The sequence below is a fragment of the Leguminivora glycinivorella genome, chromosome 15 (assembly GCF_023078275.1).
Source record: "Leguminivora glycinivorella isolate SPB_JAAS2020 chromosome 15, LegGlyc_1.1, whole genome shotgun sequence".
NCBI classification, from domain to species: domain Eukaryota; kingdom Metazoa; phylum Arthropoda; class Insecta; order Lepidoptera; family Tortricidae; genus Leguminivora; species Leguminivora glycinivorella.
In genome coordinates, this window is record NC_062985.1 from 3,875,847 (window position 1) to 3,902,273 (window position 26,427).

Here is a 26,427-nt window from a genome sequence, read left to right on the forward strand (position 1 = left end):
GATTTTATTTAATTGGTATTTATTTGATGCTCTTTAGCAAACAATTTACAGTTTAGCATAAAAGAGTAGAATAATAGAGGCGCCACCGTCTGCGTAATACTTGGTAATACGTAAACCATTTTGCATGTGGCAACTATTTTGACCCTTTTTATGAGAACAAGTATTGCTATGATAAAAAAAAATAGTTCCATTTCTACTCTTTTTTGCGAAGCTGTAGTGATATTCTGCAGGTTGCGCTAACAGTTGGGAGGACATGGCATACGATACGGTATACGTGCAGCACCAAGAATGATGCCAGCAGTGGTCAGCAACACCGCTGTGCACAAATGTGTGCCAAGCATGCAGTCTATGTGAGCTCATTAACCAACTACGTTGTAGCGTTCACCAAGGCACATCAAACACGATTGTCCTTACTTTAGAAATCTTTGGTTGCGACATGCTTTTAGTTATGGTGCTTGCACACACTTCGCACAAGTGGCTTACCTGCAAAGAATATAATACTCACTTGCCTGCTCCAGCCACATTTAGCAAGTCTGTGCTTCCAATAGTCATACAATCCCGCACATTTGGTACACATTCCGAGAAACAGAAGTATCACGCAAATGTATTTATTAAAACAATTTACTACATTTATTCGTTTTTGAACGATGCTCTTTTGACAACCCTGTCATGTCTTTATCAAAATGTCATTGTCAATTGAATTTGTAAGAATTGTAAGCTCTGCCGCGCATTGTTATCAGAAAAACTAAAATAATATCTAAGGATACTTGATTTTATACCTATACAAGTACTCTGATTAGTGTTTTCGCATCCCCGTATAAGGTAGAAGCCATCGCTGACATTTCGTAGCAGTCCTCTGCATGTTTTCATGCTCAGATAACAACAGGCTCAAAAATAATATTTCAAACCGTAGTTGCTCATCGTCCTTTTTTTTAAAGCCCTGAATTAAATTTTTACCGATGAGTCATCCATAAATGTCGAAGTTGCGAAGCCTGTTCCGCCTGAAGTCGAAGTATTTTCTGCGGAACCGTACCAATAACTTTAGCCAGATGAGTGCCGAAGGATCCACACTGCCGGGTCGTAAGTCGCCGGTAGAAGCTCTAAAAGATCTTGGATATGCTTTTAATTCAAGTAAGTAGTTTAATTTATTTATAGAATATAGGGTTGTACAGCATCTTGTTACTAACACAATTACATTCTATAATTTAAGTTCTTAAAGTCTTTGGTGGAAATTATTAGCCCAGTCATTTATATATTTTTTTTTAACTCAGATAGAATGTCTGTGTGTTCTTATAACTTAAAAATGTGTCGCTTAACTTCAAACCTAGGTAAATCCATGCTGCATTAAGGTTGAATATATATAAAAATATAATATTATATGAAACATAATCAACCTTATAGCAGAATGGGTTTACCCAGTTTTGAAGTTAAGCGACACAAATAGTCTTGAATTAATATGAATTGAGTTTTAAAGCTATAAAATGTTACTATGTGCACTGTATAAGGTAAGTATGTTAAGGTTATTTGTTTTTTTGATATAAACTTGCCAAAAAGTACAGCTAATACATTTGCTCTATAAAATTTTCCAGAAGGGGAGCTCAGAAAGTTTGTAGATGATGTTCCCGGGGATGAGCCGTTTGAGTTTAACGTGAGTGAGTTGCAGCAGGAGTGCCAGGTGCATTACGAGAATGTTGGCATGGTCATCACCGACTATATCTACCACTTGTTGGAAACACAGGTCAGTGCAGACTTCTTAAACTTATAACTTATCGAAAGAAACCTGGTTGAGAACAGGGTTTTGGTTTACATAAAGGATTTGTTTATTTACCAGAAGTAAATTAAACATTTAACAGTAAACTTATAATAGTTGATTAATTTAAGAAACAGCTGTGATAATGTAAAAAAAGCACCAGAAATGGGTAGGTATTGATAAGCATTATGTTGATTGTCAGAAAGATTAATTACTAAGTAAAAATATTTCTGGGTATATTTCAATCCAAGAAACAATATTTCTTGGTTCATATATTATCTTCCTAAATTTTACCCATTTGTAACAGCTTATTAAAATTTACAGGAGAATATGTCAAGACTCCCTGTCCCTTCTGATAGTAAGGCAGGAAATGGTACCTTCATATTTGCCACTAAAGAATATGAGACAAAAGATATCCTGCTCCTGCTCATACATGGCTCGGGAGCCGTACGTGCTGGCCAATGGGCGCGCTCGTAAGTTGATACAGTACATCTATACGGCAATTGCTTCCCATCAGGAAATTTGTTTGCTTTTTGTCTCCTATATCATTTGGAAATACCTCTATCTCACCTTAGGTATCTTGGCATTTGAAATCACAGAATCCATTCTTCTGCTCATAATACACTACTTAAACTACATACAAAAACCTATAATATTTTCAGCCTCATCATCAACGAAAATCTCGACAAAGGTACACAGATACCATATATAAAACAAGCAGTGGCTAAAGACTATGGCGTCCTAGTGCTAAATGGTAATGATAATTACCTATCAAACGGTAATAAAATACCAAAAAGCGGTACACCAGAAGAACACGCTCAGTACGTGTGGGACAAATACGTTGCCAACGCCAGAGCCTCATCCATTCTCATTGTGGCTCACAGTTACGGAGGCGTGGTGACAATGAACCTGGCTATTAAGAAGAAGAATGACTTTATGAAGAGAGTAAAGGCTATAGCTATGACTGACTCCGTCCATGGGTTCTCTAGTAAAAGCATACCGGACTATGTTACACAGGTAAATGGTGTTATTCATACACTTTACACACCTGGCCCCATAGCCGAATGGCATTTCTGCGACGCGAAACGAAACGCCGCGAAGGGTAGTCTGGCTCTGTCGCGCCAATACGCAAGAGCGGTAGAGATAGATGTTATCGTGAGCGTTTGTGCATACGGCTACGCACACTGAACTGGCTAATAATCGGTTGTGAATCCGCCATGGCCATGTTGACTAATTGGCTAGTTTAACTAATTTAGCATGACTGGTTTCGCGCGTATTTACATACATCAAGAGTGAGTTTGGAGTCGCGAACGAGTACACGAGTCGTACTAGGCTACGGCGTAAGCCGTGTAGATAAAAAATTGCAAGTGCTAAGCTTCTGTGATATAAGTTTTTTATTGTGATATAATTGTTTTAAACTTTACAGACTGCAACAAATTGGATTGCATCAAACAAACCTTTGGATACGCCCGTTCCCACCAGAAAGGGAGAAATACCGATGGTTTCGGCTGGTACGTATTATTTAACTTTTGCTCTGTTTGACCTGTTTGCCGCACTACTCACTTTATGCGGACTCTGCTTAGTATGGTAGACGAAAAAACATATGTTGCATGTTAATACCAGGGATGTAACGGAGCTCTGCTTCTGCTTCCGTTTCTGCGGAACTTCCGTTTTGTTTTACACATCCGCTTCTGTTCCGGTTCTGTTATTTTTCAAACGGAAGTTATAACGGATGTCGGAACCTAGCGCGACGGTGGGACATGAGCGGCGTACATCAAAGACCAACAGGTCTATACTTGTCATTCGCTCATCTCTCCGTTTCCACGTGCTGCGATACTAAACATCAATCGCTGCATTCCATTGCGCGCCAATATTTGTCCTGTCCACCTAGTTAGTAGCGAGTGAACAACTATTCAGTGGTGCAGGGCTTATCTACGATCCCCTTAGAAGCAAACTGCCGGGAGATAAAGCTGTTAATTTGTTTATTAAATACAGTTTACTTTTTTTTACAATCACTCCATTTAATTTAAAAATTAGGCTACTTGACCCTTTTTCAAAGTATGTCTTATACTGTGGTCTTATATTATTAATTACTGTCTAATTAAACGAAAAAAAAATAGTACCATATTTTGTTACGACTTAAAAAGCCGCAAAAAAATTATTTAAAGTTTACTTTTACGTGATCAGGCAAAAACAACATCAGCCATATTAATCTATAGAATATCTATGTATATTTATGTATTTGTATATATTGGTATAATAGGCTGCATGTTCTAATTATTACTGGGGTAATAATTGAATTGAACTATTTTTTCTTTCTGTACAGTGTTCGTTTGTCTATCATGTTTTTATTACTTTTTTCCTCTCAATTCGCTCAAAGGTTGACTGGAAGAGATCCCTTATAGGGATAAGTTCGCCTTTGTACACCATAACTATACTGTATTTCTATGTCCTAACTTGTCTTATGTACAATAAAGTGTTTACATACATACATCTATGACATGACGTCAGTATATTTAGAAAAAAATATTTCACATTGTCACACCCGTCAACGACTATGAATTTTAATACAATAGAGGTTGCTGCTATGGAGATCAGATTACTACCTCTAATTTCCATAGTTGATCTGAATTATGTGACGTCACTCCATTGGCCAACACCGTTTTCGGAGTCCATAATTTAAAAAAAACATACACACATCTTTAATTAAAAATACGCAATCATCACGCACTTTTAATGCCCGCAAGCTATAAATATTGATTTCTTAAGTCAAATACTAACGAAAACAATAACTTGATGTTCTAAATTCGATACGAGTCTAGTAGCCTATTGTGTGCTAACAATTACACATATAATTTTTACTGGTTAGTTTTGGATTGTATTATACTACCTACGAGTAAGTTTTCTTTTCGTTTCTAAAACCTTTTACGGCATAATAAAGGTTTAAAAGGATTCTTATGTGTTTTTAGTGATTACCTAAACAACTAAACATCTTAAAGTTCAAGGTGATTTAAATTTTTGGATTGTAATGAATGATATACTTAAGATAAAATATCAGGTAACTTTTCTTTTCGTTTTTAAAACCTAAGTGGGCCTAAAGGCTGATTACAAACTGCTGATTACAGGCTGAACAGTAAACACCTAAAAGTTCTAGGTAATTTAATTAGTATTGGTTTATGTTATACCTATGTGGTATTTTTTCATTTCGTTTTTAACATCTATAACTTCCGCTTCTGGTTCCGGTTCCGCTTCTGCTTCCGTTAAACTAAATTCAAAACTTCCGCTTCCGGTTCCGTTAAAACCACATCTGTTACATCCCTGGTTAATACATAATGCCTATATTTCTAATGGTCAAATGTTGCTAGTTAAATTTGATCCACTTTCCGTATTCCAGTGAAGCTCTATATTAATGTAAATCTAGATGATAATGCCCTATTATGATGTCGAGGAGCTGATCTGATGATGGAGTCAATAGATGACAAGTCTTGTCTTGGCATGCAGACTAGCTGTAAAATTATCTTAGGCACACCACAGACAGTCTTAAAATACATAATCTTTAAAAAAATACTTGTATGCAATCTGTCAGATCAATCTGAAATTTCATTATCTTAAAAAACAAGTGTGTGTGAACAGTCGCGAAATTGTATGGAACTCGTGCACTCGATCTGATTATAAGTTTTAAGACTGTCTGTTGCCGGCCTTAAATTTAACTTTATTGTAGTAGACAAGCTGAATATTTTTCGACATATTCTCTGTAGTCTTACCAGTTGAGTAATCTCTGTAGTCTTACCGTTTCTTCCCAACAGACTTCGCTTTTTTGTTCGGCAACTGTTTCTATGCAGCCCAACTGTGCGGGGCACCTATTTCTACACTATTTGCCTTTCAGGCATCTATAAGTTATAGCTAACAAACTTAATAACCTATACCTATTGCCTGGCCCTACTATCAGTAAATCTATTGGGAAGAAAATTTCCAGTGGTTTAACTGGTAAAACTACGTAAGACTAGAGGGAATAGCCTAATTATTCCATAATGGTTAATTAAATTATTAGATTTCTAATTATACTGTGTTTTATTACAGGTCATCCAAAACACGAGATGACGTCATATTCATGTATGGATTCAGTGTTTAAATTTTTTGAAGAAAAACTGGCGAAGAACTGAATATTTTTAAACTGTACAATACTTATAGCTATACAATTAATGAAATTTATGTGGCAAAAATAAGTGTTCTTGTCTTTTATGAATCTGCTGCACAAAGATCTTTCATAACATTTTGTATGTGAATTAGGATAAGGATTTTATCAATGAATACAACTGTGTAACAGTATCAATTTATACATATAATATATGTTTTACTTAAAATAAGTTTATTTTTTCTTTCCCTTAGAGTAATTCTTCATCCAGTATTTGACATCTTGTTTATTTGCTCGGACGCCAAGAACAGCAGATTTAGAGTTGACATCCTTCATCACAAATGGCGAGAATCCAGCGGTGTAGTCAGGGTCCAGTGCATTAGTTTTGTTGCGCGCCATTTTAGTTGCAAACCGTTTATGAATATGTTGGTCTTCTGTTAAAATTGGGTACTGGAAATGTTGACCACCTCTTGGAGTGGGTAAGCTGAATCGTTTTCCTCTGGCAGTCAATGGTTTTCTTCCATTAATGTGAATGTGTTGATTCCCTTCCTCGTCTATGCTCACTCCGACCTTTTTCAAAGTGGCATGTCCACATTTAGGACAGAAAAGCTTTGTCATCACACTGGTAGTTTTGAAACAGGTTGTGCAACGAAATATGAATGTACGAAGTTGCCTTATTATGCGGCCATCAATGGCTGTCACATTCAGACCAATTTGTTTGAGCACATTTTGCATGGCAAAATCTGAACTAATTGTAGCGACTTCCACTGCCTTTTCTTCAAATTCTCCCATGTCCATTTCTTTCTTCTTTTCTGCCAAGTTGCCTGGTGTTATCCATTCTCCACCGTCACTGTCATCAGACTCTGAATATTCTTCACTGTCTGATTCCTCATCTGACGATACTTTACTAATGAGATTGTCTACATCTTCACCGTCCCTTAAATCCATGCTTTTAATTTGCTCAGCGATATCTTCGGCCAGTTTCTGATCTTTAGCATTATCACCTAGAAGGTTTTGTACATCAAAATGTACTGCATCTGAACCCTCTATCTTTATAGTAGACCAGTCAGTGCCTTGTTTGGCGCCATTTGCACCAGGTATGTTAATTTTAGACCAGTCCACAGACTTAGAAGTGTCTTCACTAGCTTTTGGTACTTCTTCTGTAGGTTTTGGTTCTTCCACAGGCTTAGATTCTTCTGAGGAAGTTAACTCTTTTTCACAATTGGTTTTATTGTCAACATTGGAATTAAATTGAGGTAGACCAGTAACTTTAACCGTTCTCTGCATAGTGGGCTCAGTTTTGAGGTGCTCGACGCCGACCTTCTCCTTCTCAATCTGGTAAGCCAGTGCCATAACCTTAATGTCTGTGGCTGAGAGGCTGGTATAATCACCAGTTTTCTTAGAGAAGTCTGTGATAAACTTTATATTTTCTGTGAAGACATCCTTTACTTTTAAGTCATAGGGCAGCACGACGAGCTTCCTTCTTTGTCGGTCGTTAGTTATTTCGTCAATTACCTCTTGAACCGTGTACATATTTTCAGCCATCTCCTGAAGATTTGCAGCTCGGATAAAAGCTGTGGTATCCACAACTAAGTGTTGGATTTTTTTCGACATGATTATTGATACGTAAAAGCTGCTACATGAACTAACAAAATTCTATTATTACTTTAAAATAATAAAATCCCATGTGTTTTGCGAGCACTTCAAATGTCATTTAATTTTTTTTTACAGTTTCACTAACTTTACCGGTTTTCTTACGTATGGTAACCCTAGCGGACGGATTTATTCAATCCTTTTTATACAATGGGTCCGGTTGTCTGGTGGCCTATATGTCATGTTTTGTCCTATCTGTGATATAGACTTTTGCCTTTGTTTATGGTACTTGTCGAATTTAGACTTAGACAAAAGTCGAAAATAATTTCGATATTGTAAATGTAAACATATTCGTATAATTTTGAAATTATTGTGTAATGTACTTAGCGTATAAGGCACAGGTTTTCAATAGTTAAGAATAATGAGTTCAAAAAAGGGTAAGCGTAATTTGGGGAACAAGCATTTTCCCATAGCAGAGTCTGTGAGCATTGCTCTGAAAATCCAGTTGGATAAGTTTTTAAGTGATGAAAATGAAACAGAGCTCAAGTTTCCGACGTTTCTGTCGGCACAGGAACGCGGTTTCATCCATGAGACTGTTGCCAAGCTGGGCTTGAAGTCAAAATCGCGCGGGAAAGGTGAGTTTTAGCACTATTAGAATAGGTTACATTTTGGTCTATTTGGCATTTTTTTTTTCATTCCCGCCCGGCTAAAGTTTGGTCTTTCAGTCGAGTAACCAGTAATAAGTTTACTGTATTTTTAATTAAGTCAGGTATAAACTATTAAAAATATATATTTAGGTCACACAGCTTTTAAATATGTTATAAAAGCCCTTAAGTAATTTTAGGCAATCAATCATAAAAGTAATGTTTAATCATGAAAATACACGATTTTCAAAATTTGCTTTAATAACATTTCTTAGTAACAATGATTAACATATTTAATTACAGGTGTAAACCGCTTCTTAACAATATACAAACGGACCGGTTCCACAATAATCCAGAATGACGCCAAGCTCATCCTGGACTCAAACATGCGCTGCAGCATCACGGAGCTGTTCAACACATTCCCCATCACCAGTAAAGAGAAGGACGACTTGAGCTGTTGTCCGGAGAAGGAACGGAGCCCCCAGATGGCGCATAAGCCTATGGGGCAGCTTAATAATGGAGTAGCTCAAGTGAGTTACTCAAAACTGATCCATCTCTTACTAATTAATTTTATTTATCCCTTAGAGTGGTAGCCTGCGGGCTCCCTTCTGATTAATGTCCATCAAATTTAAATTTGATCAAATTAGACTAAAAACTCCAGCTTACTGAAAATTTCACTTCAGGAGTTATCTTGTTAAATATGTATGAGCACAGGGAAGCTACATTCCTATTAAAGTCAATGAATCAGTCAGTCAGTCAAATCAGTAGATTATCCCTGCCCATAAATTTAAATGTTATGATACCAAAGATTCACATTGTTCAGTGAATTACTACTTACCCTAACTTATAATTTAATTGTAAGAGAAAGTTATATTAAAAATCAGTTCTTTTCACTTTTGAGAAGATTGAGTGTTAACAGTTATAGTGTTTTTTCAGGTACCCAGTACAATATACAATCCGGACTTAGTAAAGTTTAGAGAAAAGTTACCTGTGTATGAACAGAGGCAAGAGCTACTCAATGCCATTACTCACAATCAGGTAAGACGATTTTTATTTTCTAAAAGAAAAATGGTTTGCAAACTTTGAAACTTTCGAAAGCTAAATTTGCCTTTGCTTCTATAATAAATTGTAAAGCTACACTGAGCTATGGTGACAGAAATTTGGCAGGCTCTCTCCGGTGTAAATGTCAAAACTGTTTGAAGTATCAAACTGCAATGAAATTATGAGATTTACTTAATTCTTGCACAAGTGAGGCTATCAAATCATTATCAACTTAGCTTGGTCTTTCTCTAGCCTTTTTTTAATTAGACCCAGCAATTACTTATCAACTTTTTTAAAACACGAATTTGACCTTTCACAATTTTTATACATATTTAAAATTCCTAATGGGACTTAATCGCATGTAATAGTGTTTAAAACATAGTAATACGCGATTAAGTCCCATTTGGAATTTTAAACTTTTATTTAATTCTATATTTTTGATTCATAATTTTTTTAACACATGTATAACTCATGAAATCCAAGTGTTCATTACTGTTATTATTATGTCGTATGGCTTTATTCCTGTTAAAATTTAAATTATTATACATGCATATAAAGTAAAATTACAATTGAATATCCAATTTAAGTTCCCTTGTTGCCTGTTCCCTTGCTTCCCGTGTAATTGCAAGGAGGTCCTGCATTACTGTGGTGTGGTTCATGCTTTTACAATTTATTTAGCTGTATTTAACAAATCAATTTCTCCAGGTGATCATAGTAGCAGGTGCGACAGGATGCGGAAAAACCACCCAGCTTCCGCAACTAGTGTTAGAGCACTGTCAGCAACACAAGCAGCCTGCTCGGATCTACTGCACGCAGCCGCGCCGTCTGTCCGCCGTGTCCGTCGCAGAGCGGGTGAGACAATCCTAACCTCTCATAGTAGCGGGTGCTACAGGGTGCGGTAAAACCACCCAGCTTCCGCAACTAGTGTTAGAGCACTGTCAGCAACACAAGCAGCCTGCTCGGATCTACTGCACGCAGCCGCGCCGTCTGTCCGCCGTGTCCGTCGCAGAGCGGGTGAGACAATCCTAACCTCTCATAGTAGCGGGTGCTACAGGGTGCGGTAAAACCACCCAGCTTCCGCAACTAGTGCTAGAGCACTGTCAGCAACACAAGCAGCCTGCTCGGATTTACTGCACGCAGCCGCGCCGTCTGTCCGCCGTGTCCGTCGCAGAGCGGGTGAGACAATCCTAACCTATTATAGTAGCGGGTGCTACAGGGTGCGGTAAAACCACCCAGCTTCCTCAACTAGTGCTAGAGCACTGTCAGCAACACAAGCAGCCTGCTCGGATCTACTGCACGCAGCCGCGCCGTCTGTCCGCCGTGTCCGTCGCAGAGCGGGTGAGACAATCCTAACCTCTCATAGTAGCGGGTGCTACAGGGTGCGGTAAAACCACCCAGCTTCCGCAACTAGTGTTAGAGCACTGTCAGCAACACAAGCAGCCTGCTCGGATCTACTGCACGCAGCCGCGCCGTCTGTCCGCCGTGTCCGTCGCAGAGCGGGTGAGACAATCCTAACCTCTCATAGTAGCGGGTGCTACAGGGTGCGGTAAAACCACCCAGCTTCCGCAACTAGTGTTAGAGCACTGTCAGCAACACAAGCAGCCTGCTCGGATCTACTGCACGCAGCCGCGCCGTCTGTCCGCCGTGTCCGTCGCAGAGCGGGTGAGACAATCCTAACCTCTCATAGTAGCGGGTGCTACAGGGTGCGGTAAAACCACCCAGCTTCCGCAACTAGTGCTAGAGCACTGTCAGCAACACAAGCAGCCTGCTCGGATCTACTGCACGTAGCCGCGCCGTCTGTCCGCCGTGTCCGTCGCGGAGCGGGTGAGTAAGACATCATTAATTCTTGTATGTAGTTATGTAAAGTTTCTTTATTTTACAAAACATAAAATATGGCACATCATACAAAAGGCGAACTTATCCCTCTAAAGTCTAACCTTTGAGTTGGTTACTTGTACCAAACAGTTATATCAGTCTTCCAAAAGTGACTGCAAATAATAATCCCCAAGTTGTACCTATTGACAATTTACCACCCTAGTTCACAATGGTTCATAATTGCGGTGAAAAAATCTACCTTACTAGACCAGTCTCTTTCCGACTTGTCATATTAGACATTGACTTCCGCTTGTAACTTTCAGTTTTGAGAAATGGGCCTCTGTAAGCCTTTCACGAACACAAGTTTTCTTGTTGAATTTACATCATCGTGTTGTGACTACAATAAAAGTTAGAAATAAAATTACATGAATTTGTATTTGAGTTCCCGAAATCAGAAATATTTATTGTTCAAACTGTTTAGGTACCTGTACAGGAAGTTTAAAGTAACACTAGGTGAATTTTTGAGAAGTATTAACAATAGACTACTTGCCTCCTAGTCAAATTAGCTTCTTTTTAAGAACTGTCAAAACGAATTTGAACGACTTGCTTATATGGAATTAATATGAAATCGAATCGAGTGACATCACGGTCAACTGATTTACTTTATATATTCTATGTGATTTATAAAATATAAACTGTAATTAAAAATAACTTCAGTCCCTGTTTTTCTTATAATCATCTGATGCTTTGTTTCGTGCATAAAATATTTTATTTTAAGTACAGTCAAGTTGCCTATTTTAACCTTTCTGTAATAGTACATTACATCAGAGGCCGGGAAAATGAGGATTTCCGGCCAAGTGGGTATATACGGCCGAGCGAGGCCGGATAGGGATACGAGGCCGGGAATCCGTTTTCACGCCGAGGCATGTATAGTGCTTTTCTCAAACATACAATGAAATAAAAAAAAAATGCTCTAAAGGACAATATTTTATAAAAAAAAGTTACTTTGCAGGCCTAGGCTTGAAAAATAATATGAAATTCCTTTACAGTCCTCTCGAGTTGTTGTGCCCAAAAAGCGATACTTCCCAGCCCATTTTAAGGAACGTAAAGAGAATATTTCATTGCATGTTTGAGAAAATCAATTTTTTAATATTGGCAGGTAGCGTACGAGCGTATGGAGAAGATCGGGCAGAGCATCGGCTACCAGATCCGCTTAGAATCTCGCGTGAGCCCCCGCACCGTGCTCACCTACTGCACCAACGGGCTCCTGCTGCGGACTCTCATGTGCACCGACACACAGCTGGCTGGTGAGTTATTATACGCTACTTTCCTAGTCAAATCAGCTTCTTTTTAAGAACTGTCAAAACGATTTTGAACGACTTGCTAATATGGAATTCATATGAAATCGAATTGAGTGACGTCACGGTCAACTGATTTACTTTATATATTTCTATCTGATTTATAAAATATAAATTGGAGTTAAAAATAACTTCTGTCCCTGTTTTTCTTATAATTATCTGATGCTTTATTTCGTGCATGGTTTAAAATGTTTTATTTTAAGTACAGTCAAGTTGCTTATTGTAGTTACCAAGGATTATTTATATAAGACTAGCTTTATCCCGCGGCTTCGCTCGCGTTAGAAAGAGGCAAAAAGTAGCCTATGACACTCCATCTCTTCTGTCCACTTAAAAAATTACGTCAATTCGTCGCTCCGTTTTGCCGTGAAGGACGGACAAACAAACAGACACACACACTTTCCCATTTATAATATTAGTATGGATATGGATTTACAATCTTCATACTAAGAATCGTACCTCAAATTTTTAGCGCCACCTATTAAATACTATCATAACTACACTGATGATGCCTACAAATTTATATTTTTCAAAATGTGTATTGACGTGATATCATGATATTAAAATAAAGAAGCATATCATTTGTTCTTATAAAAAATAAAAACACGCAAAAATATTTGGGGAAAATATGATTTAGACCATTTCCAGGCTGCGAGACAGCGCCATCTAGTAAGCCTACAAGGCCCATACATTTCAGGGGTACGCTTTTTTGTATGGGCTTTGTCTGTCCGTTATATCGTCCTTGGTAGTTACTAGTGATGTGCAAGTTGCGGAAACTTTCCAAAAAAATCATAAATTTCTTGGAAAATTCACGAAACTTTCACGAAAAATAAAGGGAATTTAAAATGAAATGGAAAGTTTCCATCCATACAATTGTCCATACAAAGTATGGAAAGTTTCCGAAGTTTTCCTATGTGAAAATTTCAGAATTTTGGAAACTTTCCGTCGGCACATCAGTAGTAGTTACTAAGGTGAAGGGTCGGCAAAAGGGTCGAGCTTTTAGGTTACGGGGACCGACCGCGCGGGGCTCGCACCGGACTAATATGTAGGTATTAAGTTCAGGGAGCGTTTTAGCGTCGCGGACGGGTCCGCGCGGACTAAAACATCATACAAATTAGCCATGCGGATAGCCATCGGACGGTCCTGTTCAAACTGAAACCAGCCTTACGGCTCAGCCACGACATTGGTCTAAGCGCGACAGCGGTGAGCGGCGGCCATACATTGGAGCGAGACACTGCGATGGGACTTTTCATTCGCACGTATGGCTGCCGCTCACCGCTGTCGCGCTTAGACCAATGTCGTGGCTGGGCCGTTAGAGACGGACCAGTTGAATGTTCTTTTGAAAGGAGTCTTTACTCATTGATGTACTGTTGTAAACTCCAAAAACTTGACATCTAGGTACCTCTAATCACTCTCATCATCATCATCCTGTCCCGGCCGGTTTCGGCCTCAGCGACTAGGTTTGGAAAGGCTATTGAGAGTGACAGCCGTGAGCTCTCAGGTAGCTGACGTAGCCTAGCCTAATCAATCTAATAGTCTGCCAGATCCATCTAGAACTTTGTGTGAAGACACATTGCTGATATTTCAATCTGAGATTCCAACAAGAATTCGTCCTTATTTTGCAATAATTGGGACAATAAGGAGCCTTTACGGCCCGGCCACGACATTGGTCTAAGCGCGACAGCGGTGAGCGGCAGCCATACGTGCGAATGAAAAGTCCCATCGCTGTGTCTCGCTCCAATGTATGGCCGCCGCTCACCACTGTCGCGCATAGGCATGATATAACACATATTAGTCTGTATACATTTTCATTTCTTTTGTAATTCCAGGAGTGACGCACGTATTCGTGGATGAGGTGCATGAGCGAGACAAATTCAGTGACTTCCTGCTCATCGCGCTTCGGGACGCATTACCAAGATGCAAGGATCTCAAGCTGATTCTCATGTCAGCGACCATGGACACGCAAATCTTCTCCAGGTCAGATTTACTATTCTCGAATCTTCTTCCACGTGTTGTATTAGCTCCGACGCAGTTTTTGCTAAGTCGCAGCAGCTACTTAGGACAGGACATATTACGTACGAGACAGAACGGGAGGAAACGTTCAGTGAATTTTAGCTCATCGCACTACGGTGATATAAGAACTTCAAGCTCATGCTTATGTTCAATAAATCAAATAATTATGTAATTGAAATCCAGTAAGACGTAAAAATACCTTACGATAAATAAATAAATTTAATTATTGTCCATCCTTTTTCTAATCAACATAATTTTTGTACTTTATTGCAGATATTTCAACAACTGCCCAGTGATAACCATTCCCGGTCGCTTGCACGAGGTGCAACGCTACTACCTGGAAGACATCCTGAAACTCACGCAGTACCGCACAAAGAAAATGGTGCAAGCTGAAAGAGAGCTCAAAAATAAACTCAAGTCGGGGCAGAGCTACTGGTCACATCTCGAAGGTACACTTATACTAGTCTAGATATTTTAGTAACTGCCCCTAATAGGCTACTAGACTCAAATCTAATTTGGCACAATAAATGATTGTCTGTTATATGGGAATTTTCAGAATTTGGGACACCCCAATTAGCGAAAGTTGTTAACAAAAATTAACTCATTGTCAGTTTTGTGACGATAATTAAGCATGAAATTTCTATAAAAATATTGTTTTTGTGTTAATAACATAAACTTTAAGCGATAATCTACATTCAGAATGTGAAAAAAGTAAATTTTTAGACGGATTTTATGCTTAACTGTCGTCACGAAACTGACAGTTCGCTAATTGGGGTGTCCCAAATTCTGAAAATGCCCATGTTTGACATAGGCTAAGCTACCAATATTTATTGATTTTGGGTATTAAAAGTGTACGATGACTACGTACTTAAAATGTGATTTTTTTTTTATTTTGGCCGCCGAAAACGCTGTCGGCCGTGTAGTGACGTCACTATACGAACCACCTCATGTCGAATCAATCACTGACATAATGCCAATGCCATAATGAAATCTATTAAGTATTTTTATTGCAGGCCAAAAATCGACAGAAGATACCAGCAGTAAGGACAGTAAAGAAGAGAAGGAGGTAGCGCTAGAACCCTCGCTGCAGGCTGATATGGACGAATTTTTAGAAGAGTGCTTCAAGGAAGGCAGCTTGGTATGTTAATACATAGTTGTGATTTTTCATTCGTTAGCAAGTCATTCGCTGCTCTTTAGGAGTCTTTGGTTTTTTCGTAACTTAGAATGGTGCATTAAATATTATACAATAAAGTGGAATTGAGGATTATCGTAATTATAAATTTACGGTAAATAATAAAAAATCAACAATAAGGTACAGCGGGGCAAATCTCGACTGGGGGGCAATTGTAACTAATCTCTATTTTTTCCATTATTATACTATGATGTCGAGTTCTACATGCATCCACTGAGCACGCCTACCATATATAACCGGTGGACACTATTTAATAATGCAAACATGGAAGAAATGGACCAGTTACATTTGACAGATACAAATTTGCCTCGCCGTACCTTACATAATTAACAACAGACTTAGAATAATGTTTCGCCCTAAACTAAAACCGGTTACAGGTTAGGTCAGTGAGTATACTCTGTGAAACAAGTCTGTCAGTAAATAAGAACTAAGAAAACTATAGTTATCCTTTTCTCCAGCACCCTAAAGAAAAGGATGCATACAGTTTTATTTAAGAGTTTTGAATGATTCACGGTTATTTTCATTAGACTTATATCGACCGGGATATAGACCGTGATTACCTTTTTGATTTTTGTCGAGCTCTCGATATTTCGACGCAGTTGCATGCATCATGATCACGGAAAACTGACGAAGGCGGGTGGATGTTAAAGTTGCGTCGAAATAGCGGGAGCTCGACAAAAATCAAAAAGGTAATCACGGTCTATATCCCGGTCAATATAAGTCAGTTTTATTTATTTATTTATTTTATTTTTATTTCTTATTTCTTCTATTTCTTTTTTATTTCTTTTTTTTTCTTATTTGTTTTCTTTGTTCTTATTTACTGACAGGCTCGTTTGACAGAGTATAGTAGTTAATGTTTGTGTTTTCGCAGGATTCGTTCTGCCAGATCCTGTACATGTACCTGTCGGAGGGCGTGCCGGTGCAGTGCGCGCAGGCGGGCTCGGGCCGCACCGGGCTCATGGCGGCCGCCGCGCACGGGCTCGCCGACACCGCGCGCCAGCTGCTGCAGATCGGTGCGTAAAGCCAAACACATAATATATAACTCCGTATAGACAAATAAAGTCTAAGAAAAAAACGTACCTCAGTACCATACAGAAAAAGGTACGGTGGCCTAGATGGCCACCTTTGGGGGACGCTCGGCTAAATGGCGCTAATATTAATATTTGACATTTTAAAACATATCGAGCTAAAAATATGGGCCAAATTGTCAAAACTGAGGTTCAAAAGTTTTAAGCCTCTGTCAAGAGATGGCAGTCTATGCACTGTGATTACACATTTTACTTCGACAGTAACTCTCTATAATACTCTATCCTCTTTGGTAAAGCTTACACACTACCGCACCCTACACGATCGAAGTAAGGTCATGAGCTCACTCATGCGTGACCTTGGTTCACTCATACAAGTCAGTTGCGGCTTTTACCTGCTTACCGCTCTGCCTACTACCCTTACCTTACAAATGCATAAATTTTGGGATGATTTCACTACATCAATATGTTATAATAACAAAACTACCGTGAAACACTGACATATTAAACATGTGTAAAATCGGATCACTCACGTGACATTGTCGAATCGCTCGACATGTTTCGCTCCGTAACGAGAAGTATTTTCAATCATCTATACGTTAATTACTTATTTAACCACACACGAGTTGTAATATGTGTATCATCGTTCAACTCTTTCATTCAGGTGCGGACCCGACCGTAAAAGACAAGAACGGCAAGACCGCCCGCGACTACGCGCTCGAGGCGGGACACGGCGAGTGCGCCGCGCTGCTCGCTTCGCTCGGCGTCGTCGAGGACCCTAAAGACACCGAGGACGACGCCGCCGACAACTTCCTCCTGGACATATATCACCACAGCGTCTCCGAGGACTTCATCGATCACGACCTCATGCTGGCCCTCATCAAACACATACACATCAACCTACCCAAAGGCAGCATACTCGTCTTCCTACCCGGATACGATGATATAGTGACCCTAAGGGACTTAGTACAGAATTGCACGGAAATGAACGCGTTGAAATATCAAATTTTCACCCTCCATAGTAACATGCAGACGCTCGATCAGAAGAAAGTGTTTAACCCCCTTCCGAACGCAAGAAAAATTATCATCTCGACCAACATAGCGGAGACATCCATAACTATAGACGACGTAGTGTATGTCGTGGATTCGTGTAAAGTGAAGGAAAAGTACTACGAATCTACCGGTGGAGTGTGTTCTTTACAGTGCGTGTGGACTTCTAGGGCCGGTTGCCAGCAGCGCGCTGGCCGCGCCGGCCGCACCAAACCTGGCCACTGCTTCCATATGTGCTCCCGGCGAAGGTTCCAGACTCTACCGCTCAACTCCATCCCCGAAATCTTGAGGGTGCCTCTCCAAGAGCTGTGCCTTCATACGAAGCTGCTAGCCTCTGGAAATACGCCTATAGCGGACTTCTTGTCAAAAGCGCTGGAACCCCCTTCGTTCCTGGCTGTTCGGAACGCCGTGACCTTATTAAAGACCATAGGAGCGTTGACTCCTATGGAAGATTTGACAGAAATCGGGCAGCATCTGCTAGATTTGACAGTGGAACCGAAATTAGGAAAGATGCTTCTCTACGCATGCGTTATGAAATGCCTCGATCCAATCCTGACTATCGTCTGCAGCCTGGCCAATAAGGAGCCGTTCCAGATCTCTATGAACCCGGAGAACAGAAAGCGGGGGAGTACGGCGCGGAGGGAATTCGCGGCGGACTGTTATTCCGACCACATGGCGCTGTTGCGAGCGTTCCAAGCGTGGCAGAGTGCCAGAGCGAACGGCGCGGAAAGAGCGTTCTGCGCTAAGAACTTGATATGCGGAGCAACGATGGAAATGATAGTCGGATACAGAGCGCAGTTACTCGCCCAGCTCCGAGCGCTCTGCCTAGTCAAAGCAAGAGGTTCTGGCGACATTAAAGACGTCAATCTCAACTCTGAAAAATGGCACGTCGTCAAAGCCGTCCTAGTGAGCGGTCTGTACCCATCAACAGCACGTGTCGACCGAGAATCGGGTACGTTAAGGACTTCTAAAGAAGTGAAAGTGGCCTTCCATCCGAGCTCGACTTTACACCGAGGCGACGGTATATCTGGCGCTCAAAAATCCGTGCAAAACTTACCGACGGACTGGGTCGTGTTTGAGGAGATATCCAGAGCGGGGCGGTTCTGCTTCATACGATGCAACACGCTGGTGACACCCCTGACTGTGGCCTTATTCGGCGGGCCTTTGCGATTACCTCCCGGGGCTTTAACACAGCGAGCGAACCCACCAGGGTTGTCGAGCGATTCTGATAGCGAAGCAGACGAGAATAACTCCTCACCTGACACTGCAGTGCTGACCCTAGATGACTGGATGGCGTTTACCGCGGACGCATCAGACGCTATAAGCGTCTACTACTTGAGGCAGAAGCTTTGCGCGTTGGTTATCCGTCGCATGTCGAATCCAGCCAAACCGATGACGCCTCTAGACGAGCAGATCCTGAGTGCAGTCGTGCACGTTTTAGCAGCTGAAGAGAAAAACGTGGGACTCAATCAGCCGTCAGGGATCGGTCAGAGACCTAAGCCGTTAACGATGGATGCTCCAAGCTGGCGAACTAGGGCTGAAGAAGAGCAGTACAGGCATGATGGGAAGTACTACCCGCAGCAGTATCAGCAGGACTACCAGCAGAATTACTATCAGAACCAGAACCCGTACTACCAAAACGTAAGTGCCTTACTTCTACCATATTATTATGATTTTTTTAAATAAATAAATACAATGTAGCACAATACAATATGGCAATGTAAGCTTGCACTTTCAAGGTTCACTTTCTGTCTATAGTGTCTATATGAAACAGTTAGTTTTTTATCCCAGAGGCAGGCAAGCATGGTCGCCCGATAAATGATAACCCTACACTAGCACTATTTGTAAGTGCGATAGAGATGGCCAGATGTTTTATCATTTGTCGCGCGACCATACTTGCCTGCCTGGTTTCAATAAAATATGTAAATATTACAGTGAGTCTCGCTTTCTCTAATTTTATTTGCTTGGTTTGAATTTGTATTGTCATATACAGTGTGGAAAAATCGAATGCCACATCAATGGCAACTACCTTAAATATTGTAAATAGCACATTTTGTGTAAGGGAGACTTTCCTTTGTTTTTAAAAACAATAAATTCTGCAATTAAGGATTTATGGAAAATCGCTTGCCTCAGTCGGGACTCGAACCGGTCAAATGTGACAAAAAATAACGTGCCGTATTTTATGATGCAGATTGAAAGGGTTGCTGATAAGGTTCATTTTTCTCTAAATAACGAATACAATCAGAATAACGGAAGGCCACGAAAATCTGGCACGTTATTTTTTGTCACACGATCTTCATCGCGTTTGAATTCTCAACATATCTCTTCTCTTGTAGCGAAACGGTGTCCGTCCCGGGTGGCGATCAGACACACCGTCCTACTCTCAATATTCGGGCCCCAAGAGTCCTCCGGCTAGCAATGCCTTACTCGCCAATATAGAGAAAGCTGGTTCTCGAGCGCGGTACTTCATAGCTAGGGATGAGGGAGACGGCACTAGTACTGGCCTCCCGTTCGCACCCGCCACCACGGCCAAGCTTATGAAAGTCAAACAGGTTAGTGCCACTTTAATAGTAAGCTAGATTACTCTCGATACTCGGGTTTGAAAGGCCCTCCTGCCAGCAATGCGTTACTCGCCAACATAGAAAAGGCTGGCTTTCCAGCGCGGTACTTCATAGCGAGATGACGGGGACGGCACTAGTAGTGGCCTCCCGTTCGCACCCGCCACCACGGCCAAGCTTATGAAAGTCAAACAGGTTAGTGCCACTGTAGTTACAATAAGCCGGTCTACTGTCGATTCCGGTGTGTTACTGGTCAATATTCAAAAGGCTGGTTCTCGAGCGCGGTACTTCATAGCTAAGGATGAGGGAGACGGCACTAATAGTGGCCTCCCGTTTGCACCCGCCACCACAGCTAAGCTTATGAAAGTCAAACAGGTTAGTCACTGCCACTGTTCTATAGTTATAGCTCGTCGTCTTACTCTGAATACTAAGGACCACCGACCAGTACTTTTACGCTTATATGTAGTTACAATATTTTACTTAATTTCAGGAGGGTCACCAAGTTATAGTATTCGTGGCGCGTGAGTCAGCGACAAAGTTTGTGGGTTGCGCCGCACTAGGCGATAACGGACTAGAATGGTTGTGCACACACCATCTGCCTTACCACGCAGTGAGGTAAGCAGATTAGTAGAAATAGGAAAAGTAATTTCTTCTTTCTTCTGTTTGAGGCAAAATTGAATCAGAGGTATTGAAAATAAATAAATAAATATTGGGGTACACCTTACACAGATCAACTTAGCCCCAAACTAAGCCAAGCTTGTACTATGGGTGCTAAGCGACGATATACATACTTAAATAGATAAATATAAATACATACTTATATACATAGAAAACATCCATGATTCAGGAACTAATATCTGTGCTCATCACACAAATAAATGCCCTTACCGGGATTCGAACCTGGGTCCGCGGCTGGGAAATAGAGTTAAAATTGTTTCGTTTGACAGTCACAGAACTCAAAAGGAAGACAATACTGTTATTCCAGTCGATTGTGATTCTAATTTTATTGGAGGTAATCTGCACCAGTAATGTACTACTAGTATTAAAATATTGAACCCCTGAAGGATAGGGGCTAAACGAGTACTTTTTTCTCGTAAAAAGAATAATTAGTGTATTAATAAACCCCCAGGTTGAATGTTAATTAGTTTGTCGTTATTCGCAGGCACCTTTGTAACTCGCTGGCGGGCAACAGCCGCGTAGTATCCGGCGGCGACGGCGCCGAGCTGTGCGCCGCCTCCGCGCGCGCGCTGCACGCCGCGCTGCGCGCGCGCCGCCCGCACGCGCACGCGCACCCGCACACACACCGCCCGCACAACAAGCACGCGCAGTAGGACAACCACACTTACACGCGATATATGAACATCAGCGTGCGTAGCCGAATGCACAAACCCTCACGAAACGCTCGTAGATATCTATCTCTATTACTTGCGTATTGGCGCGACAGAGCCAAACTACCTTTCGCGGCGTTTCGTTTTCGTTTCGCGTCGCAGAAATGCCATTCGGCTACGGGGCCTGAGTTGTTTAAAAACATTTGAATACCGACGACGTATACCGAGAAGTCTTGATTTCATATGCGTTGTAAAATATGTAGCGGCTCGTGCGGCCACAGAGGTGTTTAAAAAACATCTGAGCGCGTGACGAGAGTGACGCATTCGGATACTTATGACCGCTTCGGTTAACGACATTAACGAGAGGTACGATTTGTGAGCCAGCAAACCTATCCTATATATACCGAGCCGACTGATGGATGGAGGAACGGCTCTCATTTTAAACCTCCCGTTTAATATGAGAACCGTTCCTCAGTCTCCGTTTAATCATTCAATATATTTGCTATAAAAAAAAATCGTAACTCTTTCCCGCGTGACGCGTGACTTCGATATATTGTAAATAATGTTCATGAATAATCTTACATCTCGTGCTCGAATGAATGTTGAAAAAAACATACGCGTAATTAAATTCGTAGTATAAAAGTTTTCCATACTTATCGACGTAATCTAGACATTTCATGCATCTCGCTCGTCAGGCGCTCATCATCTTACCAATCATGCATTGATAAGTATGAGAAAATTCTAACAACCCAAGAACCGTTTAAACCTCCTTACACACTTTATCAACTAAGATACGATTTTATGCACGAAAACATTGGCGGAAAAAATGCAATCCTAAAGATAATTTATAGGAATAAAATTTATTACTTTTAACTAAATGAAGATGCAATTATAGGCTTTGCCAAATCTTTAGACTGATTGTATATTTAACGTTTTATAAAGTAAAGCTAAAGAGTTATTTTAATGTTGAAGTGTATTAATTTAAATATTTACTTGAGATATTAATTAATAAAGTAAATATTTTAGCACACTTTCATAAGCTAAGATAAACTTACATGCATTTCGTTTTATAACACTTTAAAATAAAGTTATTCTAACTCGAATTTGAGAGGTGTATTTTATGTACATGTTTAAAAATTAAGAACACGTATGTAACAAAATTAAGCCGATTTCCTATTGATCGCATACTTAAAAAATTAATTCATTGGATTTTACTGTGCCATTTCTAGTATTTACCTTATTTTTTCATGGATGGGCTACAATGAAATGGATACTTGTTCGATTGGAATGGATGAAGGTGTTCAAAAAGTCCTTGACACACTCTTATTCTTCATTAAATACAGTCGCATCAAGACCATTTGGAACACTTTGTTTAGCGACTTTTGCTGACTGTACTAAATCCTTCGTGATTTTTATCTCTATTATCTATAATTTTGATCCAGAAAATGCATGAAATTAACATTGGGAATATTAAGTGTGTTTTATGAAGGCAATTGTAACAAGCTAGATTTTGTGCTAATATGATTGTGAAACTCGTAAAGTATTGTGTTGATTGTTCTTGACATAGTTTATGTGTAGTTTAATGGCAGGCTACTAATTTAATAATAACCATAGATATCTGTGTTAAGGTTTATAAAGTATCAGATGTGTTATTCTCTGTTTCAATGTTTCTACAGATGTACTTATAAAATGTGGAACTTTGATACGAAGCAATATGTATTAGAAGTCATGACGTTTCAATTTCTTGTAGAGGAACCTGTGTGTAACAAAATTACGTTTACTTGACACTTAGGCAAATGAAAAAACATCCCATATGCCATACCGTAATCGAATTTGTTTATATTACCCGCTCCGGCAAAAAACAGTTTATTATTTCATTCCACTTAATATATAATTGACGTAGTTCACGGTAAAGGATCCATCCTAATGTTGTTAGTTATTTGAAAAACGTTTTTGACGAAATAGCAATTCCATTGACTATGTGTTTGTAACTTCCCTAAATTATCTACTAGGTATCTCCCCAGTCGAGTGTGACTAAACATGTTAGGCTGTGATATTACCAGGGGCGGCTCACTCCGCGATCCTTTCGCCGCGCTACAAGTACATTCCGGCGGCCGCGAGTTCGCGGCCCATTTAGTGGCGACGACCTTCGCGCGGCGCAATAGAATTCAATGTCGTCTGCACGCGTGCGGTCCGTTTGTTAATGTAGGTAAGAATTTAGAATGGCGGCGTTTTATGAACATCAAAGGAGTGAGCCTTCTGTACTTGTACTATTATATATTCTGTGATATTACTTCAATTGAAACTATTAACCCCCTTATTTATAAAGAACACTAAGGTTTCATGCCGATAATGTTCGTTTGTCCCTTTCCGACGTATTGGTGTGACAGAAAGGGACAAATGAACTTCGGCTTGATAACTTTAAAGTACGTTTAAAATAAGGGGGTAAGCCTTTGAGTCACTTAAGCTTTAGAAGTAGACGCCAATTTTACGTTTTAAATAAATTGTTTAAAGTGTGGCTTTAACGGATATATTAGTTTGATCTTAATAAATTAAAAGATATCTCTATATGCATTTTATATGAAGCATGCAATATGTTTTTCACGTAATCTTGTAATTGCATGTACCTAATAACGCACAGTATTTGTGTAAGGAGTTAAGCTATTTATTAAGACAGAGCTGTTTTTGAAAGAGTTGTTTTGATTTCTAATAAAAAATGTTTCAGCCACGCTTTCGTTTCATTTTATTGAATCTGTATAGGGTAGTTTAGCCGGTTACCCGGCCACCTCTGGTTGTCGGCCACTACGTATTAAAATTGAAATAACTTGTCAAATTTATTGTATTTATTGAAAAAAGTTAGATAATCAGATAAATTGAGCTGACTTTGATATACTCTAAATTTGTTTGCTTGATGACGATTTTATTGCCTAGCCAGTGGCCCAAAGCAATTTAGACAGTGTGGATATTGCTCAAATTGTAAAAAAAATTTTGATCGAACATTTTTTCAATGTGGGTAAAATGTTATTTCCGTGAGTGTGAGGACATTACTAAGGGATAATATGCCTTGTAGATAAGTTGAAAAAATGTTATTTTAATTTGAATTCACACAATATTTGATATAAGATAATATAATTGGGTGTCCGGGTAACTAAATACAATTTTACATCGATATTTGTCGGCCACCCGGCCGAGAACGGACTGGAGACATGTCATTTTTAATCGATTATTTTGCCCATTAAATGAAAGCTAAAAGAAAAAAAATTGCAAAACATGACTTGTCTATCAAAGTCTTTCTTATATTTAGCTGTCGGCCGCATGCTGCATGATACGATACGATACGATCATTTATTGATAAAATATATTTTACATGTCATTCTCTTAATTCTAAGTACTTATGCTAACAAATCTGTTACATAGTATCAGTCGTTTGGTTAACCAACCAGTTGTTTTTTTTTTTTTAAATAGATAACGTTTTATTAATGGACGTATTGTGGCTTAATTATATAGATCAGTCTGGCACTTGAAAATAGTCGTCTAAGGAGTAGTAAGCTTCAGATACTAGTTTATTTTTAAGTTTATTTTTAAACAAGTAATAAGATGTAGCATTTTTGATATCACGCGGTAATGCGTTATATATCTTGGGTCCTACCGTGTGCATACACTTCCTCGACGCCACAAGCCTTGTTCGGGGAGGTCGCAGTTCGTCACACCTCCTGCTGTTCGCCCCCCGTGTGTCGCCCCGTGTAGGAAAGTGCGAGAGATTACGTCTCACATACTTTGCGATTTCGAGGATGTATACACATGGTAAGGTAAGTACCTTTATTTTTTTAAATAGTTCTTGAGCAGGGTGGTCCCAAGAGACTCCTGCCATGCAACGGATCGCGCGTTTTTGCATAAGGAATGGTTTCATGCGGTCGGTCGCATCCCCCCACAGGTCAACTCCATATGAAAGCAGGGAATGGGCGTAGCCAAAATAGGCTTTTCTGACATTAGCCGGGTCTAGGCTAGGTCGTAGTCTACTTAACGCAAAGCAGGCAGACGCCAAGCGATCGCATAACCAGTCTATGTGTGGCCGCCATGACAGTTTGCTATCTATAATAAGACCGAGATATTTGACCTAAGCAATGGTTGGTCCTTTTTACCACGCAGACAGAAGTAAACTATATTTGTTTTGTCTATATTGAGTATCATGCCGTTGACCGAAAACCAGGATGCGACTTGATTCATTACTTTCGTTAGTTTAGTTCTAAGCAGGTCCTGGTTTTCGGCCGCAACGATCACACAACCGTCGTCGGCAAACATTACGATTTCGGCATCGTCCGTAGCGGTTGTGAAATCGTTCATCAGTATCGAAAATAGATTATTACCAATTACAGAACCCTGTGGCACCGCTATGTCTCCCAACTCGAGAAGGTCGGACTTTGCACCGCGTACCGACGTCAGCTGTTTACGGCCCCTTAAGAAGGAGGCAACTACATTTAGGTAGCCGTCTGTGACACCATAGTGTTCTAGCTTGGCTAATATGAGTGGATGGCTGACCAGCTCGAAGGCGCGCGACAAGTCGCAGAATATGGCTGCGACCTGTCGCCCGCCATCGAGGTGGTCCGACACCCTGGTGACCACGTCTCGCGCAGCGTCAATTGTCGACCTTCCGCGCTGATATGCATATTGCTGCTTGTTTAGGATATTGTTTACATTGAAATGTGACATAATTTTACTGCTTAAAAGGTGTTCAAAGATCTTCGAAAAAAGTGGGATTAGAGATATGGGTCTAAAGTTCTTAAATGAATTCATGTCGCCCTTACCTTTGTAAATAGGCTGGACTTTGATGTTTTTTAAACTATCAGGATAGGTACCACTTATTAGGCATCGATTAATTAGGTCACATAATATGTCAAATAAAAAATAAGGTAATATGTCAAGTAGCC

At 40.1% G+C, this 26,427-nt stretch overlaps 4 protein-coding genes across 9 annotated transcripts in view; 2 read left to right on the plus strand and 2 right to left on the minus strand.

Moving 5' to 3' along the window:
• LOC125234127 (NAD-dependent protein deacetylase Sirt6) overlaps positions 1-26,427 on the minus strand; it is a 309,879-nt gene that overhangs the window by 31,681 nt on the left and 251,771 nt on the right. Inside the window, exon 2 of one of the 3 annotated variants that reach the window (XR_007177940.1) lies at positions 1-483. The exons of the other annotated variants lie outside the window; for them this stretch is intronic. The gene's annotated coding sequence lies outside the window, so the exon portion shown is untranslated. The remainder of the gene's footprint in view (positions 484-26,427) is intronic. 3 annotated transcript variants of the gene reach the window in all.
• LOC125234138 (FAM172 family protein homolog CG10038) lies at positions 689-6,114 on the plus strand. 2 transcript variants are annotated; one of them, XM_048140337.1, is made up of 7 exons: positions 696-822; positions 939-1,131; positions 1,590-1,738; positions 2,075-2,223; positions 2,413-2,767; positions 3,177-3,261; positions 5,831-6,114. In XM_048140337.1, exons 2-7 carry the CDS (start codon positions 975-977, stop codon positions 5,911-5,913), a joined length of 978 nt encoding a protein of 325 aa, XP_047996294.1. In that variant the 5' UTR covers positions 696-822; positions 939-974; the 3' UTR covers positions 5,914-6,114. The 2 variants fall into 2 exon arrangements, with proteins under 2 accessions (XP_047996293.1, XP_047996294.1); XM_048140336.1 differs by having other exon boundaries at positions 689-1,131.
• On the minus strand, positions 6,072-7,591 carry LOC125234132 (RNA-binding protein NOB1). Its single transcript, XM_048140329.1, has one exon. The coding sequence runs from the start codon at positions 7,497-7,499 to the stop codon at positions 6,120-6,122; it is 1,380 nt and encodes a 459-aa protein (XP_047996286.1). The 5' UTR covers positions 7,500-7,591; the 3' UTR covers positions 6,072-6,119.
• On the plus strand, positions 7,764-23,553 carry LOC125234121 (3'-5' RNA helicase YTHDC2-like). Of its 3 annotated transcripts, XM_048140313.1 has the most exons (13): positions 7,764-8,113; positions 8,426-8,652; positions 9,059-9,160; positions 9,869-10,015; positions 12,138-12,285; positions 14,163-14,310; positions 14,620-14,795; positions 15,360-15,484; positions 16,410-16,551; positions 17,228-19,254; positions 19,950-20,165; positions 20,662-20,786; positions 21,334-23,553. In XM_048140313.1, exons 1-13 carry the CDS (start codon positions 7,900-7,902, stop codon positions 21,500-21,502), a joined length of 3,966 nt encoding a protein of 1,321 aa, XP_047996270.1. In that variant the 5' UTR covers positions 7,764-7,899; the 3' UTR covers positions 21,503-23,553. The 3 variants fall into 3 exon arrangements, with proteins under 3 accessions (XP_047996270.1, XP_047996268.1, XP_047996269.1); XM_048140311.1 differs by lacking the exons at positions 7,764-8,113; positions 8,426-8,652; positions 9,059-9,160; positions 9,869-10,015 and adding an exon at positions 10,479-10,825; XM_048140312.1 differs by lacking the exons at positions 7,764-8,113; positions 8,426-8,652; positions 9,059-9,160; positions 9,869-10,015 and adding an exon at positions 10,868-10,987.